At 38.8% G+C, this 16,919-nt stretch overlaps 1 protein-coding gene across 2 annotated transcripts in view; it reads left to right on the top strand.

The window, feature by feature from the left end:
• Positions 1–10,242, top strand: part of LOC122648989 (E3 ubiquitin-protein ligase SDIR1-like) — a 40,280-nt gene extending 30,038 nt beyond the window's left edge. For both annotated transcript variants that reach the window (XM_043842331.1, XM_043842330.1), the window contains exons 8-9: positions 9,725–9,850; positions 10,003–10,242. In XM_043842331.1, the coding sequence (XP_043698266.1) occupies positions 9,725–9,850; positions 10,003–10,128 (252 nt within the window). In that variant the 3' untranslated portion in view covers positions 10,129–10,242. The remainder of the gene's footprint in view (positions 1–9,724; positions 9,851–10,002) is intronic.
• Positions 10,243–16,919: the final 6,677 nt, after the last annotated feature.

The raw sequence follows: 16,919 nt of genomic DNA, 5'->3' as shown, positions 1-16,919 counted from the left end.
CATTTGCAGAAATTTAACATAACAGAGCCGCGAGTTTTAAAACTCACTTTTGGCTCCAAAGAAAGGAACATAACCACAGGGAGAAAAAGCTCTACAGGGACTTCCGTTCAAGCTTCCCTCGGGTGGTTTTCTTGTAATCTTAAGCCTCAAGGTTTAACTCTCACTTGTTCAAGATATGGCTTTCTTCCCATTCCTACTTTCTCTTTTCTTGGATTTGGGATGAATCATTTCAAGTTGTGATCATGTCTTGACTTTGCTTGTAATACCATGACCATGTACACCAAATCCATGCCAAACCGATTGGAACTAGGGTTTTTGGGTGTAAATCAAGTCCTATTTGATCGATGGCACTAAGTTGTTGGATCCTTGTTTGATTATTGCATCTTTTATAAACTTTCAAGTCTTTGCAAGCATTTTAGAGATTATCACTATGCTGTCATGTCTAGTTGAATTTTACTTGGATTATGCCCAGGTTTTGGTTGTGGTAAAGTCCTCAATTCACAATATTTTGAAGAAACTCTTCAAGTTCAAATCTAATCCTTTTACATGCCATAAAATCTCATAGAAAATTATCACATTGTCTTATCTTCAAGCATATTCTCTTGTATACATGATCGTTGATAAAAATCCTTAGAATCTTTCCTCTCTTCCTCAAATAAATAATTCTTGTCTCTTGTTGAGGTATTTTCATCCAATAACTTGCTTGTTTCATATTCGTTGGGATGTAAAGTAGCCAAAAGTATATGTTGTTCACATTGATCTCATTATTCACGTCCATGTACTAGGGATTTCACACGGATTTTACATGTGCATTGATCTTATTCATTTCTCTTCACTCCAAACATCTTCCTATGGTTATCATGTCTCATTTCCCTTACATGCTCTTGTCACAATACAATTTTCACATCTTGTAGACATTTCACTTCTATACTTTTATTTGCCAAGATAAAGCTTAAGTTACCGGGGTAAGATATGCCACAAGAGGGGCGAGGGAAACATCAAATAGAGGTAATAAAAGCCTAACATAGGTTGGTTCATCAAGACAAGGCAAGAAAACCCTTTCTGGCTTGGGCGGTTTTAGGTGTGGTTTCAGTAAGTTACAACCACAGGTAAATCCGAGCTTTTTCAGAATCAAATTTTGTTCTCAGAAATTCATGGATTCTCAGTCGATTTCACAAAATTGAATCCACGGGTGAAACCGCATGGCCCAAAAATTAAAATTTTAAAACCCACGACTTAGAGGTTTATTTCCCTCCTTCAAAACACAACTCTAATACATTTGAAGAACCAAAAGCCGCGATCGTTCTTGCTCTCACTTCTCTCCTCGGTGGATTTTAGTGCTCCAAATTACTCCTCAACAACATCCAATCACATTCAGGTAAGATCTTTCTCTCTCCCATCGAGTTCTCTCAAGGAGAAACCCCAAAACACAATTTCAGGTTTTGAAAACTTGGGGTTTTACTTCCTTTTTCTCAGTAGGCTGTTCACAACCTAATCTTAACCATTTTCTCACCATAAGCAACCTATACAAGGGCTTGCATACAATCTTGGCATCTAACTCAAGGATTTAGGTTGGATTTTGGAAAAACCAAAACCTACTCAAATTTTCCTCTTCTCTTTTGCCATGTATGAATCGGTCTTACTAGATAGGGCTTAGTTTACATCCTTTGAGTTGTCACAAGCCAACTTTACTTGTTTCTCAAGATTCAAACTTCCAATCACAAAATCTGAAATTTTTTTTTTTTTTTTTTTTTTTTTTTTTTGAAGCCTAAGGCATGCTCCATGATCGAACAAGTCTACTTCTTGTTTGAATTTACTACTTTGTAAAATATCATGTCCTAGGCATAATATGACCATGAATCTTCATTATTTATCATGTCATTCACATAATGGCCATGCCTTTCCTTTTTCCCTAACTTCTTAGATCACAATTGGATAAAATCAAAATTTTCTAGCCTAAGAATCCTGCTGAAATTTAATTTGCTTTGGAAGGAAAATCAAGGACTAGGTTTTGAACTTCACAACCTTACATTGATCATCTACTTAGGCCTTAGCATTCAAGGTACAAATTTGCTATCAATCTTGGCTTTTAGCTGCAGGTTAAAACAATCAATGGCTCCAATAACACAGCGTGCATGCGTTGAACAAGTTGCACCAACTGTCCTAGATCCACTATGGTTTCAAAAGATAGAGGACCCAGAGCTTTACCCAGACTACTTCCGCTTTAAAAATATAGTGGAAGGGCGGGATGTAGTGTTGGATGATCTCAAAGCTTACATGGTGGGGCAGAGATTCGAGGCATTGGGGTGGACCAACATTCTCAACCTTCCTGAACCATACTACCTACAACTCATTTACCATTCTATACAAATCTGGACACCGAGAACCCAGGCATACAGAATTATCGGGTTGTTTCATGTGTCAAGGGGGTTCCTATAGCCTTCATTGCAGCACAGTTGGCCGACGTTATCAACGTGTCCATTGGAGGAGCAAGGACCTATTGTTCACTTAGAAGGAATCCCTATACCTTAATCAAGTGGGAGGTATTGACATTCTGACGGCCATCAGGGGACTGAACCTGCGAGTGGTGGATGGCTTCGATGAGGTCACGAAGCAACTCTCCAACCAGACTTGGCGCCTAGAGGGTATCGAGAGAGGGGTAGGTGACATCGACACCTTTCTTGGTTGCGGTGGTGGCGGTGGTGTAAATGACTAGCCCAGCTTTCTCTCAACAAATTGAAGTTATCTCGGATCAGTTCTTCTAGTTCCTGTCTTAGGATGAACCACTGGGGACTTTTAGAAATGATAGACTTGTATATTTAATCTGAGATGAATAGAATCAAATGTTTTGAGTTGGAACAGATGAGATCTTGCATTTCGAGTTGGGGAAAGGCACAGTTATGCCGAAGCAGAGAATCTGGAACAATTATAGTGTTTAGATAAGTATCTTTTGATTGAGCAGGATAGAATCATATGTCTTTGTTGGAATAGATGAAATCATGAATGTTGAAATGGGAAGGATATGATCGCCTCCCAAGAAGATTTGGAACGATTGAATATTTGTAATTAATCTTATATGTATCTCTATGTATTTGCTTACTTCTTTCTTGTTTAAATCAGTATTGATAATTATGCTTGGTTATAATTGGTTCATTATTGTTTATGAATTTTAACATATAGTTACTCATTTATGACCTACTTAAGGCTCAACCAAGCAATTTCAAAGTTGTAGCTTAACAGCCTATGGTTCAAGTCCTAAGTTCCATGTTACCTATTATCTTCTAAGTTCTTGTTTCACCACAATCAGTCTTCTCCTATGTCTGCACACAATCATTTATGTTCTTGAAGATTTTTAGTTTAGAACCTAATTGTGGAGAGTAAATCAAGAGTCCGCGAGACTGTGGTCGGTGCAGAGCATCATTGCTCTGATACCACTCTGTCACGCCCCCATCCCAGACAAGGGATAAAATACATTATAAGGGGTGACTAGGACAACGCTTGTCATCCTATTAAGCTGCCAGGATCACTGACACAGTGTCCCAACGCACAGTCATAACTAATATTAAAACAATATAATATCGAGTGCGGAAAGGAAAATATTACATTCCAAATGATCGTAGTTTTGCGAAGCGTATAAAATCAATAGTTACAAGATGATCAAAGCCTAGATGATAAATACTGTAGTTAATCCATTTTTCATTACCATCTAATAATGATTAACAAGGGTATAACAGTAAATGTTTTTACATGGGCCTACGCCCTAAAATAAAAAAAAGGGGAACAAGTCCCTAGAATTCTCACGGCCCGTAGGCACAATTGTCACAAAGACACCCGTTGCCATGTTCCTCTAACACGACTTCCGGCTCCTCCGTTCTGCATCATAATCTAAAAATTGTGTACACGAGGGGGTTAGCTCTCCACTGAGCCAGTGAGGGGATGGGGATGCACAAACACACAATTCACATAGTCCAATGATGCATGCATATGTTAAGTAATTTTTTCCACCTAACATCACAACTAAGTCAATGGCATATGCTACTGTGACAACTCGGGAGACACTGTGGGTCACTTAACTTATCGCCACAATGAAACCTCAATTGTCACGTGGGACCTACGCCGATCGAAGCCTCCAAGACCACTCAGTGGCAGACCCCTGATAACCAATACTACCATGACTGGCCTCTCCCACCTCCACAGAATCCGGTGTACTGATTACCCAACACCTAAACCCCTGTTGGTAAGGGTCGTAGCATAAGGGTGTGAAATCCTAGCCACAATATACTACATGCAGGTCCTATCGTCCCGAGAGGTAATCCGGGCGCATCAACTTTTCATCTGGTTTAGTGCCCGGTTACCAGCACGGCACGGCGCATACAGTTCAACATGACATTCAACAAAATTTCTTCATAAATGTATATAGTGTTCGGGGTTCCGGCACCGGTACCCACCGGCACCGAGACCCATCAAGGTATCACATTACCAATCAACATTATAACAATTGTATATAAGAGTATGCAATATGCACAAACATGCTTATTAATTATAATGATTACATAATATATAATGCAATAATAATAACAAGCCCAAACAACCAAACCCACTCACAACGTATACGCCAAGCACCACGATTATCAGTTGTCGCCTCGATCAAGCAATAAGCCACAAAAGTGAATATATTAACCTATACAAAGAGTGGAATAAGGTTACACGAGCGAAAGGAACGGATCCCCAAAAGGTCTCCCATAAACACTTAAGTATAAGGTTTCGAAAGTGGTTGCGGGAGTGGTTTCATGCCCAAATTCGCAACCACATGTAAATCCTAGGAAACCGGGGTTCGGGACGGTTTTAGTCAAGGTCGGATGCGGATGTGGTTTCGAAAATGAACCGAGTGTAAATCCGACTTCACAGGGCTCGGGACAATTTTGTCAAGGTCGGATGCGGTGTGGTTTCGAAAACGAATCCGAGTGTAAATCCGACCTTCACAGATCCTTCTCGGAAGGTAATTTCGGGTGGTTTCTTGCAGTCGAAACCACATGTAAATCCTAGCTAACCAGGGGCTTAGGATAGTTTTAGTCAAGGTCGGATGCGGATGTGGTTTCAAAACTGAATCCGAGTGTAAAACCACATACCGCAGAACCGAAAATTGAAGGGTTTCTCACTAGGGATTCATTTTCCAAGGGGTTTAAAGGTAGGGAGGCTTCAAAAAGCTTCCTCCTAGGTCCATTAGGGTTCTAAGACCTCATTAGGTCCATGTAATCCCATGGATTTAAGAGAAAACAAAGAGAACCTAAATTAGGACATAATATGGTAGAAACCTTAAATTTCTTAAATGGAAAGAGATTACTTAGGCTTAGGGCTTGTAATGGAGTGAAATAACTCCACCATAGTCTAGGTTTAGAGGTTCCATCGATTCCTTGGGTTCCAAGAGAACCCTAGGTTGAATTTCTCCCATTTCCCAAACCTCAAAAATCAAAATAGATGAAGAGATGTGGGTTTGAATGACTTACCTACCCCCAATATAGAAGGCTCCATGTTGAGGCTCCAAGAAGTGCTCTTCCAACCTCCAACCAAGTTTCTCCACCCTTCTTCCTCCTTCTCTCCTTCCTTCTTCCTTCTTTCTTCTTTCTTCTTTCTCCTTTCTCTCCTCTTTCTCTCCTCCACGATTTAGGTTAGATGGGAGAAGAAATGAAAATGAATCCTTCTCCCCCCCCTTTGTCTTATTTATAGAAAATGGGCTTGGGTCCTTTAAGTTAAATGGGTCAAATAGTTAAATGGGTGGATCCAAGATAAATGGGTCATTAGGCCAAATGGGTAGTTTAAGTTAAATGGGTCACCCAAGTTAAATGGGTACTCTAAGTTAGATGGGTCAAATAGAGTCAAATGGGCCTCTTAACTAAATGGGCCTGCCCACAGGTTTCAAATAGAAAAGAACCCACTTGGGGATGGGTCCATCCACTATGGGATTATAAGCCCATCACACGCTCCCTTAAATAAGTGGGACCCACAAATGGAATATTCTCAACTCAACTAAAATAGCCCGGGCTGTCCAAATCTTGACCCGTACTTCGAGGGCATCAAGAGAAAGGGTAAATAAATAACCTTAAGGGCTAGAACTTACTATTTCCTTGTCATGGTGTGTCAATGGTAAGCCCGTATCATGGTCAATAATTTGTAACTGGGTTTGACCACCAGTGAGAACAGCTCACCAGCACGTGGCAGTGATAACCACACGTCACGGGGAAGAAATAATAATTAATTATGATCCGGGGTGCGGGTATAACAGTTTATACCATCAAGTATAGATCAGATGGTACAGTGGAAAGATATAAAGCTCGACTGGTTGCAAAGGGGTACAGTCAAGTGTATGGTATTGACTACCAAGAGACCTTTGCCCTTGTAGCCATGCATAACTCAATCCGGGTTCTTCTGTCAATAGCAGCCAATAAAGATTGGCCAATGTACCAATTAGATGTGAAGAATGCATTTCTTCATGGAGATTTAGCAGAAGAAGTATACATGCAGCCCCCTCCTGGTTTTAAGTGTCCCTCAGCTCAAGGGAAAGTGTGTCTCTTGAAGAAAGCTCTCTATGGCCTCAAATAGTCTCCTAAGGCCTGGTTTGAGAGATTTAAACAAGCCATCCTAAAGAATGGATATTACCAGAGTCAAGCTGACCACACTTTGTTTATCAGGAGTGGAAATGGTACAATCACAGCTCTAATTGTTTATGTTGATGACATTGTAGTAACTGGGAATGATGTTGCTGAGATAAACAGATTGAAGTCTTATCTAGCTTAACAGTTTGAGATCAAAGACCTTGGACTTTTGAAATATTTCTTGGGTATTGAGGTATCTAGATCAAGGAAAGGAATCAACGTATGCCAGAGGAAATTTTTATTGGACCTTCTAAAAGAGACAGGAATGTTGGGGTGTAAACCAGCAACCTCTCCAATTGATCTGAATCACAAGCTTGGTGATGAATGTGGTTCTCCTCTCATAGATGCAGGCAAGTATCAAAGATTAGTTGGGAAACTAATCTATCTCTCCTTAACTCGACCAGACATCACTTATGCAGTAGGAGTGGTGAGTCAGTTTATGCATTCTCCCAGGAGTGGACATCTGGATGCAGTGTATCGCATCATTAGGTACTTGAAATCCTGCCCAGGAAAGGGTCTTCTATTTGCCAGGCATGACCATTTGCAGATCGAAGGTTACACAGATGTTGATTGGGCTGGTACAGTCTCTGACAGGAGATCTACTTCTGGATACTACACTTTTGTGGGTGGTAATCTAGTTACCTGGAGGAGCAAGAAACAACCAGTTGTAGCTAGATCTAGTGCGGAGGCAGAGTTTAGAGACATGGCTCATAGAGTGTGTGAACTTATATGGCTAAAGAGACTACTTCAAGACTTGAGTTTTGATACAGAAGGACCAATGAGACTCTATTGTGACAATAAGGCTGCTATAAGTATTGCCCACAATCCGGTTCAACATGATCGAACCAAACATATTGAGGTTGATCGACATTTCATCAAAGAGAAGCTGGATGTCGTTTTGTGAAGACAGGTGATCAAGTAGTAGATATCTTCACCAAGGGTCTCATCTCTGGCCTGTTTAGTACCTTATTGTGCAAGCTGGGAATGTATGACATTTATTCTCTAGCTTGAGGGGGAGTGTTAGAGTTTATGTATTAGGGGTACTTTAGTCCATGTCTTTGTTATAAGTCACTAGAGTTGTAATTTTAACTTTTATTTCTTTTTATCTTTTACCTCCCCAAGAAGGTCTTTGTTCCCTGAAGTGTTTTTTAGTAATGTAAAGTAAATAGATGTTAGGAGAATTCTCTCCTAACACATACGATTCCCTCATCCTCTCTTCTCTTCTTCTTCTCCTTCTTGCTGTAAAGCTCTCCTCCATTACTAGAATCTATTCACCTTTAAATCCTAACTGATATCTCAGTCAAAACTACATGTTTTGACTAAGACGATGAACCATCTATTTAACTAATAAATTTTATTGTTTATGTTAATTTTGTTTTAGTTTTCTAGTTTTAATGATTTTTTAGTAATATTAGTAATTAGGGTTTGGGGAAAAGAATGCTACCTTGTTGTGTGGCCCGCGTGGGTTCTGCGCCTAGACACAGAAACACGTGAAAGTAGTGCGTTGCCCCCATGGAAAGGTGAAAATCCTGCCTAAGGCGATGCTTGCGCTTGCACTCCCATTGGCCAGCAGGAATGTGCAGGCTCTAGAGGGTCAAGCAGTGATCTTTTTGCCTTATGTTTTTTACCATTTCTATATAGTGTTTCCTTACCAGTTAGTCAAGATTTACTTATTATTGAATTCTGATTTTATTATTTATTACTTACGTCTGTCCCACACTGGCTTTTCCTTTGGCAGAAGCCCAAATTGTAAGGACTGTTGGTTAAAGCATTAAAAACCCGTAGTTTATCATCCCTTCCATTACTTATCTAAACTCTGCACTACTATATTGTGGGATGGGGTGATAAATGAGACTTGTAATGTGGTAAACTTCTTGAAAAAACTATTAATTTGTAAGTTGGACAAACAAATTTAAACGGCCAAAAATGAAATTAGGGTAGTGATTTTATGCCGGAGAATGAGTTTGAAAATTGCTATTTTTTGACCAAGTTATAAAATTTTTAGTAAAATTAATTCTTCACTGATAAGGTTATTTGCATCTTTAAAGAACTCAATTGTGTCGGTGATTCCGACAATGACTGTCTACTCATCTCTTCTTATTTTTACCATTTTTATTACTGTTGTTTTGTTTTCCCAGATTTTGGTATGCTGGATTATAAGTTTAAAAATTGCTATTTTTAGTGACCAAGTTATAAAATTTTTAGTAAAATTATTTCTTCATGATAAAGTTATTTGTGTATTTAAAGGATTCAATTGTGTCGGTGATTCCGACGATGACTGTATATTCATCTCTTCTTATTTTTGCGATTTTTATTACTGTTGTTTTGTTTTCCCAATATTTTAAATCTGCATTCTTTTTTACCCTACACTTTATTCTAATTTGTCAGTTTTTAGTTCACTACCTCATTTTGCAATTTCCAATCCTTAAATGGAACTTCTGTAATTACACACAGGCTGCACTATCTAACTATCTAGCCCTTTTTGTCGTCTGTTCATGTTCTTTTCTCTGACACTGATTTCTCCCAAACTCCTCTCTCCCTGTTCGGTCTGCTACTTTTAAGATAGAGTTTCCCCTTCTCCCTAATCATCTCTCATAAATTCAATCTTCTCCTAGGTTGTCTCTTTTCTTTGATGTTCAGTGTGAATGGAAGTGGTTACTTGGCTTTCTATATTGGCAAACTGAAGATAGATTTATACAGCTCTGAACATACATTACAATGGTAATACACTCTCCAGTGGTTATTATCAGATTTTGAAATTCGAAATAAGAGGTATATGGTGCTGAATTCCTACTTTCAATGCTATTCTGGCATTAATCTACATTATGGTTTCAGTATCCCCAAAAATAACAGCTGTAATCACTTGTACAGCTGAATTTGACATGGATATTTGTTTCTTAACCTTCAATTTTCATCTAATTGAGGTATTTTAGATACATTGAATATTCAAACACTAACTTGCACCATAGTTCTTGCATTACCAGTTCAGCTTAGTCACAAGTTCTACTTAACAATCATTCTTGCATCTAAGAACTAGTGATCAATTTTGATGTCATTGGTTCGTCTTACAGAAAAAGGCAGACTCTTGCAAGGTAGATGGGAACATTAAAGCTTCAGAAGACGAACTGACATGCAGTGTTTGCCTCGAACAAGTTAATGCTGGAGAAATCATTCGCAGCTTGCCATGCCTGCATCAGGTTCTTTCTTTTTTATTTTTGGCGATTAATTTTTCTTTTTCTGTTTTGTTTATGATTCATCTGATTCATTTTAAAATTTACCTTGACAGACTTTTTATTGAACTAGTTGGTGACCTTGATTTGCTTTGTTATGTTACTTTTCTATTTTGCAGTTCCATGCGAACTGCATTGACCCATGGCTGCGGCAGCAAGGCACATGCCCAGTGTGCAAGTTCAGAGCAGGGTCTGGATGGCAGGAAGGTGGAGAGAGTGGAATAGATGGTTCCTATATGGTTTGAAGCATTCGCACTCGCACAGTGTTATATTTAATATGTAATTCTTTAGGAAGGGCATGATCTAAATTTAACAAATGCATGAAGAAAAAGATTGGATACTGGGTCGATTGGAGACCCCCAAAAAAACGTTGTAACCTTGGTTGTTCTGATGAGAAAGATTTCAGCAATCATGAAACTAGAAGTTGTCGGAAGGCTACGAGTTTCTGAATCGACACTTCTCTTTGACTTGCCCATACTACTTGGGAAGTGAATGCGCAGTTGCACGTACGGTGCCTGGCTTTGCCTCATCTTTACTAGGGTTGCCTCGGGAAAATTATATCCTCCAGTTTGCTGACCGGCCCAGATCCCCAGTTCCTCTAATAGGGGGATGGTGGATCCCACCCGTGTAGAGTGTTCGGACATGGGTAGAGAGGTCATTTCAACCCCCCTTTGTTAGAGGAACTGGGGAACTGGGCCGGGCAGCCAACTGGAGGTGATAAAGATCCGGTTGCCTCGTATCAAAAAGAACAAGAATAGGGTTGTCGCATGAATCCAAGTTTTGCAATTGAACTTTGTGTAAAAACTTGTCTTCGGGTCATCTACACCTTTAACAATTTTCTTTCTTCCTTTTTATTTTTATTTTTATTTATTTAAAAAAAAAACTACTTTTGATAAGTAACACCTTCAATCCTTTTTCATGTCACCAGCTTTTCTTGACTTCCAAAACGTGTATTGGTCTCTGTTGTACATAATTTAATCAGCGCAATCAGCTTTCCTTCTCTATTCATTAGTCGATGTTAAACCTGGGTTCCTCCAAAAGAATTTTTTTTATTATTATCATCATTTTCTCTTGTTTTTTTCTGCTCGTTTATCTTAATATCAACATTTCAGCCAGTCATCCTATGCACTGGTTCTTTCTTCAGTGGGCTATGTTTATGTCCAGTGCAGACATTTATGTTCATATTTATAGTCATATAAAGTCTCAGTTTTAATGGTTGGAGCATACTTAGTAAATATGCGTATTATATGAATGAAAAAAATTTCGTATTGCATATAATACGTTAGAGTTGGCAAAATATGCGTATTTTAAATGTCGACGTATGATATTCGAATGAAACATGTATAATATATGTGTAATACGTTTACATATATATATTAAAAAAAAATTAAAAACTATCTTAATCGTTAAACCAATTCTAATACTAACCGTTAGATTAAAAAAAAACCTAAAATCTACCATGTACCAAACCCTCGTCTCTTCTCGAACGGAAAACCTAAGAACCTCCAGCGGTTGGTTCCCCTTCTCCATTCCTCTCTGTCTCTTCTTCTTCTTCTTGCGTTCTATTGGCGATTGCAGCGGCAATTCCTTAAGGTATTTTTCTGATTAGCTCGTAATGTCTTAGAACCTTTGTCTTTTGATTTAGTTTTTTAAGATTTAATTTATGCTCTTCTCTTCTCTTCTCTAAGCTCCAGAAGAAGAAAAGGACTATTTGTTTTGTTTTGTTTTATTTTCGAACTTGTAGTTTCAAGTTTTTTGACTTGGTCAAAAGCTGTTGTAATCTGATAGATGAAGGAGAATTTTTTTCTTGACTTATTTTTTCATTTATTTTTATTGAGTTAAATACACGTACCCCCTATAATGCACCTCATACCCCCCTAAAGTTTTGACAAGTCTACACGCACCCACTGAAAATTTCACGTATCAACCCTACTTTATCCCCCTAAAGCCAGTTAAGTCCAACCGTTAACTTTAGGCGTTAAATGCAAACGTGAAGAAGGTAATGTACAATTATACCCTTTCTTGAGCTTAATTACCAAAATGCCCTTAAGTTAAAAAACAAAAACGTCTGACGTTGAAAAAGCAAAATACCCAAATCCCCCTTTTCTTTTTTAATGAAATCAGGAATCTGGAATATTCCACCATCCCTAACCTGTCCCACGATTTCAATATTTTATGGTCTTGTGAAACTGTAAACTGGGTTGTTGAAGACGGCACACAAGGCTATCATCTGCCATGCCAACGGTCGGGAACTAATCTCCAGTCTCAGGCGACGGTCACCACCCAACTATCAGTTGGAAAACCTCCCCCGTCGGCCGAAATCTCAAAGAAAATAACCTCTGTTTTGCCTCTTTTTTTTTTTTTTTTGTTAAAGCTGCGGCAAACAATGACTGTGGGCAGCGATACATTCCATCGCCAGGCAGGCCACCGCCTAACGAGTGCTCGCCGGACTCCGAAGACGCCAGCCGACCAGGATATGGCCAGAAAAACCTACTTTTCCCCGGCCAAAATTACCAAAGCCGACCCTGTTTGTGCCCTTCTAAAAAAAAAAATTTCAAATCCAAGAACCTAACGAATATTCTAGATTCTCTTTTCTTCTCCACGCAAACACCAATTCAAACCCTAATTTGGGTTTTGAAACCTTGACAGTGGCCGCCCAGGCAAAACCGACCCTATTTGTTCAGTTCATACTGTTCTGTTTCACATTTCAGAATATTCCAATCCATAAAGCTATCAATTAGTTTCTACATTGCAATTACGGGAGCAGAAGAAGGATTCTGTCTCGAGGAAGACAAGAACATATTCCAGCCATTATGGGCATTAGAGGTTACCTGGGTCAGAAATATGGAAATTCACAACTAAACTCCAGGATATAACTTCATTTATTGGTATTATTTTTTCTGCAGAAAAATTAAAAACCCCATTAAATTACAAGAAAACCTTCAAAACATAGATTACATGTGGGAGAGAAGATTATAGATAACATGGAGATGACATGCTAACTACATCTAAACCAGTATACACTTTTCCTTCTTCACCTTTTCAGGGCTCCTGGCTGTTTACACGGTTGTGAAGCTCCAGCATCTCTTGATGGTTGGGATCAACCATTTAAGTCCACGTTAGCATACGGAGGAGCAGAAAAGAAGTTAGGGCAAAAAGGTCTTTTCAAATTATGAACAAATAGGTCAGGGTAATAAGGTCTTTTCAAATTTTAGGAGTGGTTAGAAGAAAGGGTAGCTTGGTCAATAAGAAAAAGTTTTTAGCATTTAACGCCTAAAGTTAACGGTTTGGACTTAAATGGCTTTAGGGGGGTAAAGTAAGGGTGGTACGTGAAATTTTCAGGGGGTGTGTGTGGACTTGTTTGAACCTTAGGGGGCATGAGGAATATTGGATACATTATAGGGGGGTATGCGTATTTAACCCATTTTTATTTGTTATAGACAATATTTTCTACACTTCATGATCACACGGTGTGATTCACACCACAGCCCTTTTCAAATTTCCAAATCTAAAAGAGTAAATTAAGAAATGGGAAAAAAAATAGTAACTGTTTCATGTCTGTGTTTCTGTGCTTATAACATGAAAGTAATAAGATGGTGATAGTGATGTTGGTGGTGGTGGTGTCTCTGTGGCAACGGTAACGATAGTTCATGATCTATTGTTTCTTCAGACAACCATCACTTTTTCGTACTTGTGGGTTGTTTGCCGACCTTCCTTTCACACGGGACCTCTCCTTAGCTCTCCTTCTATTTGTTATCGGATGCCAAGCCATAGCTCTCTCTCTCTCTCTCTCTCTCTCTCTCTAATATCTATTGCTTTAACAGGAATATAAGCAATGTTCATTTCAATCATCTCTTTTGATTGGTCATTCTAAGCCCTACAATAAAGAAAGTAATGAATCTAGGCTTGTTAACCAATCAAACTATATATTTAGGCACATCAGTAAATGCTATTATTGTGTTTATTAGGTGTACATGTCTGTTGCATAGTGAGTATATGCTCATATTTTTGCTTTCGAATTTTTACAGAACAATCGTATTATACACGTATTAAACACGTATCGTATAATTGCCATGGCGTATTATTGCACTGAATTTTTTTAAAAGTATTACTATCGTATAGTCCGTTTAATTTCCATACGTATCCGTTCCCATATTAATGTCGTTCCCGAACTTACTAACTATGGGTTGGAGTTCATGCACTTTACCTTATTTTTTTGGGTAAAGTACATGTACCCCTCTATAATGCACCCAATATTCTTCGTACCCCTCTAAGAGTGCGTTTGGTAACGGTCAGAACAGTGTTCTGAACAGTTCTTTTGTTCAAAAAGAACGAAAACATATGAAAAAGTGTTTGGATTATCGGTTCGTTTTTTTATTCTTTAAAGACCGAACCGGGCATTTTTGAAGTAAAAGAACGTTTTCTGCACCGCCTTGGAGACGGTCCGCAAAGAACAAAGAACAAATCGAGAAGGCTATCGAGCAAAACCCGTGACTTCACAATCGAAAGAAACGCAATCGCTGAGAAGAGGAGGGGAAGGAAGAGAAGGGAAACGCTAACCACCCGCAGTACAATGGTTTCTCTCTCTCGCTCTCTCCTTCACGCTCTCTCTTCCTTTCTCTCGTGTATCTTCCTCTCTCATCCTCTCTTTCTCTCTCTGTCTCGCCGCTCTCTCCCCTGTCTCACTCTCTATCTCGCTATCTCTGTCTCTCTTTGCTCGTTCTTTCCCTCACACTCTCTCTATCTTCGTCAATAGGACTTTGTTGCAATTGATATGGAATTGGGTTCATTGGATTCAGACGCTTGAGAAAGAAACTTGCAAAGAGGAGGGGAAGAGAAGGGGAAACGAAGGAGACCACCCATAAGAGAACCCGCAGGTACCATGCCCTCTATCTCTCTCTCGCTCTCTCCCTCTCTCCCTCACGTCTCTCTTCCTTTCTCACCCTTTATCTCGCTCTCTCTCTCTCTCTCTCTCTCTCTCTCTGTCTCTCTGCCTCTCTGTCTCTCTTGCTCTGCTCTCTCTCCCTCTCTCACTCTCTATCTCGCTATCTCTCTCTCTCTCTGCGTCTCTCTCTGTCTCATTCTTTCCCTCTCTCTCTCTCTCTCTCTCTCTCTCTCGATCGTTGTTTTGTGATGATCCGACCAGGTCTGAATTTTTCCTCCCATGTGTCTCGTGAATTGGATCTACATCCCTAAAATTTGAAGGATTCAGCCGAAAGGTATGATTATGGATTTGTTGAGAAAATTGATTTTTCGGTCTGGATTTTTAAGAATGGATGTTAGGGATTTTGGGGATTTTATTCATACATACTGTGATTTTCTCGGTTTGTTTTTTAGGTATGGATGTATGGGTATAATGGATTTTGGGGATTTTATTATCTTTGAGTCATTCCAGTTGCTGCTTTTGCGTCTTTCTTCTTTCTTTCTCTCTGATGATTTTATTATCTCTCTGTCTCGTTCTTTCCCTCACTTCAGTTTTTTGTCTCAGGATTTGGAGCAACAACTTGAAGGATTCTCGTGATCCTCTCTACCACGACCCTGTCCGAATCAAGTGTGAAGGTGACTCTCTCTCTCCCCTCTCTCGTAAGGTAGCGAGATCTCGTAGCTCTCGCTCTCTCTTTGTAATGGCTGTTTACTCGATTTAGTTGGGTTTTTTTCTCTCTCTATTTACCTGAATAGAAATTGCTTTGTATTCTTGATTTTGAATAAATTTTGTATCCGATTTTCTTCCTTATGATTTTATCCTTCTATGGTAATGCGTAATCGTGTTCTTCTCTATTTGCTTTTTTATTTCTTCAAAAAAAAAGAACATTTAAATTTTTTTGAGCAGATGATCTCTTGATTATGTTGTAAGTTGAGATTGTGGGTCTCTCGTTGTTCAGGGAATGCATGGAGTTTCAGTTGGATATTACATTGTATAATCTATCTTTCCTTGTTTGTTTTGACTGAACTCTGTTGGATATGAAAAGTAAACTTACTATGCATGGGTTTATGTTGGTCTGCTTCATAAAATTCAGTATAATAAAATGCTATAAGCTCATCTCATTACTATACTAGAATGAAATCCTTATTGCTTACATCCTGCTATTTATGTGCTTCTTTTTGGTTAAATTTTATGGTAGACTGATACCTCACAGTGTCTTCAAGTTCATAATGTTGGATCTGCGGTCCTACATAAAAACTGTGGAAGCCTTTATATCCAGGCTAACACAGCTCTTATTCTTATAAATGCCCTTACTTTATATCATCACTAATGTATGTATATGTGTGTCTGCATGGAGCATGTGTCTCTTATTGTTGCTGACTCAGGAATTGCTTTTATTTTTCTATTTTTTATTTTATGAATTCCTCTATTTTTACCACTCAAGATTTACAAAATTTAATCTTCTACATTAAATGTTGAAGGACTTGGGAAAGGTGGGAAGTAAAGTGGGACCCTGTCACATTATAACCCTCCAAATGGTATCCACTATAAAGAAAACTGTCTGTGTGTGTGTGTGTGTGTGTGTGTGTGTGTCTAATGTCAGATTGGAGGGCCTTCTTTCTCAATGGTCTCTAAGAGAGAGGGTTTTAAGAAAAGAGAGAGTTTTATTGGCTTGGGAGAAAGTGGTTGCAAGTTTATTGGTTGTACTGAACTTGGGTTTTGGGATGAGACGATGAGTCCTTGAGAGGGAGTGAGATGTTGTGATCTTATTGACCAAATCCTGGGGATAGGAGTGTCATGTCACTCTCCTGCTCTCATCCTCAAATTCTTGCCATGAGAGGAGACCACATATAATTCTCGAATTCAAATGTTTGAGAGCATATTCTAAAGAAAACCACTCCATGGGTTAAGATTAAAAGGAAAGAGTAACCTACCAAGCTGTTGTTGGAAAGCTTTGGAGGAATCCTAGTTATGTTAACTTAAAAAAATTTTGAAACCAGTAAACTAAAATAGCACAAGTCCAGCCATTATTATGGACTAACAAACCAAAGAGGGTAAATTTTAAATTTCAACACATGACCAGAATAATGATTGAAGTCATATGTTCATATT

This window comes from Telopea speciosissima, chromosome 1 (assembly GCF_018873765.1).
Source record: "Telopea speciosissima isolate NSW1024214 ecotype Mountain lineage chromosome 1, Tspe_v1, whole genome shotgun sequence".
Taxonomy (NCBI): Eukaryota; Viridiplantae; Streptophyta; class Magnoliopsida; order Proteales; family Proteaceae; genus Telopea; species Telopea speciosissima.
Note: the sequence above shows the minus strand (reverse complement) of the source record. Positions and strands in the feature narration are given on the sequence as shown.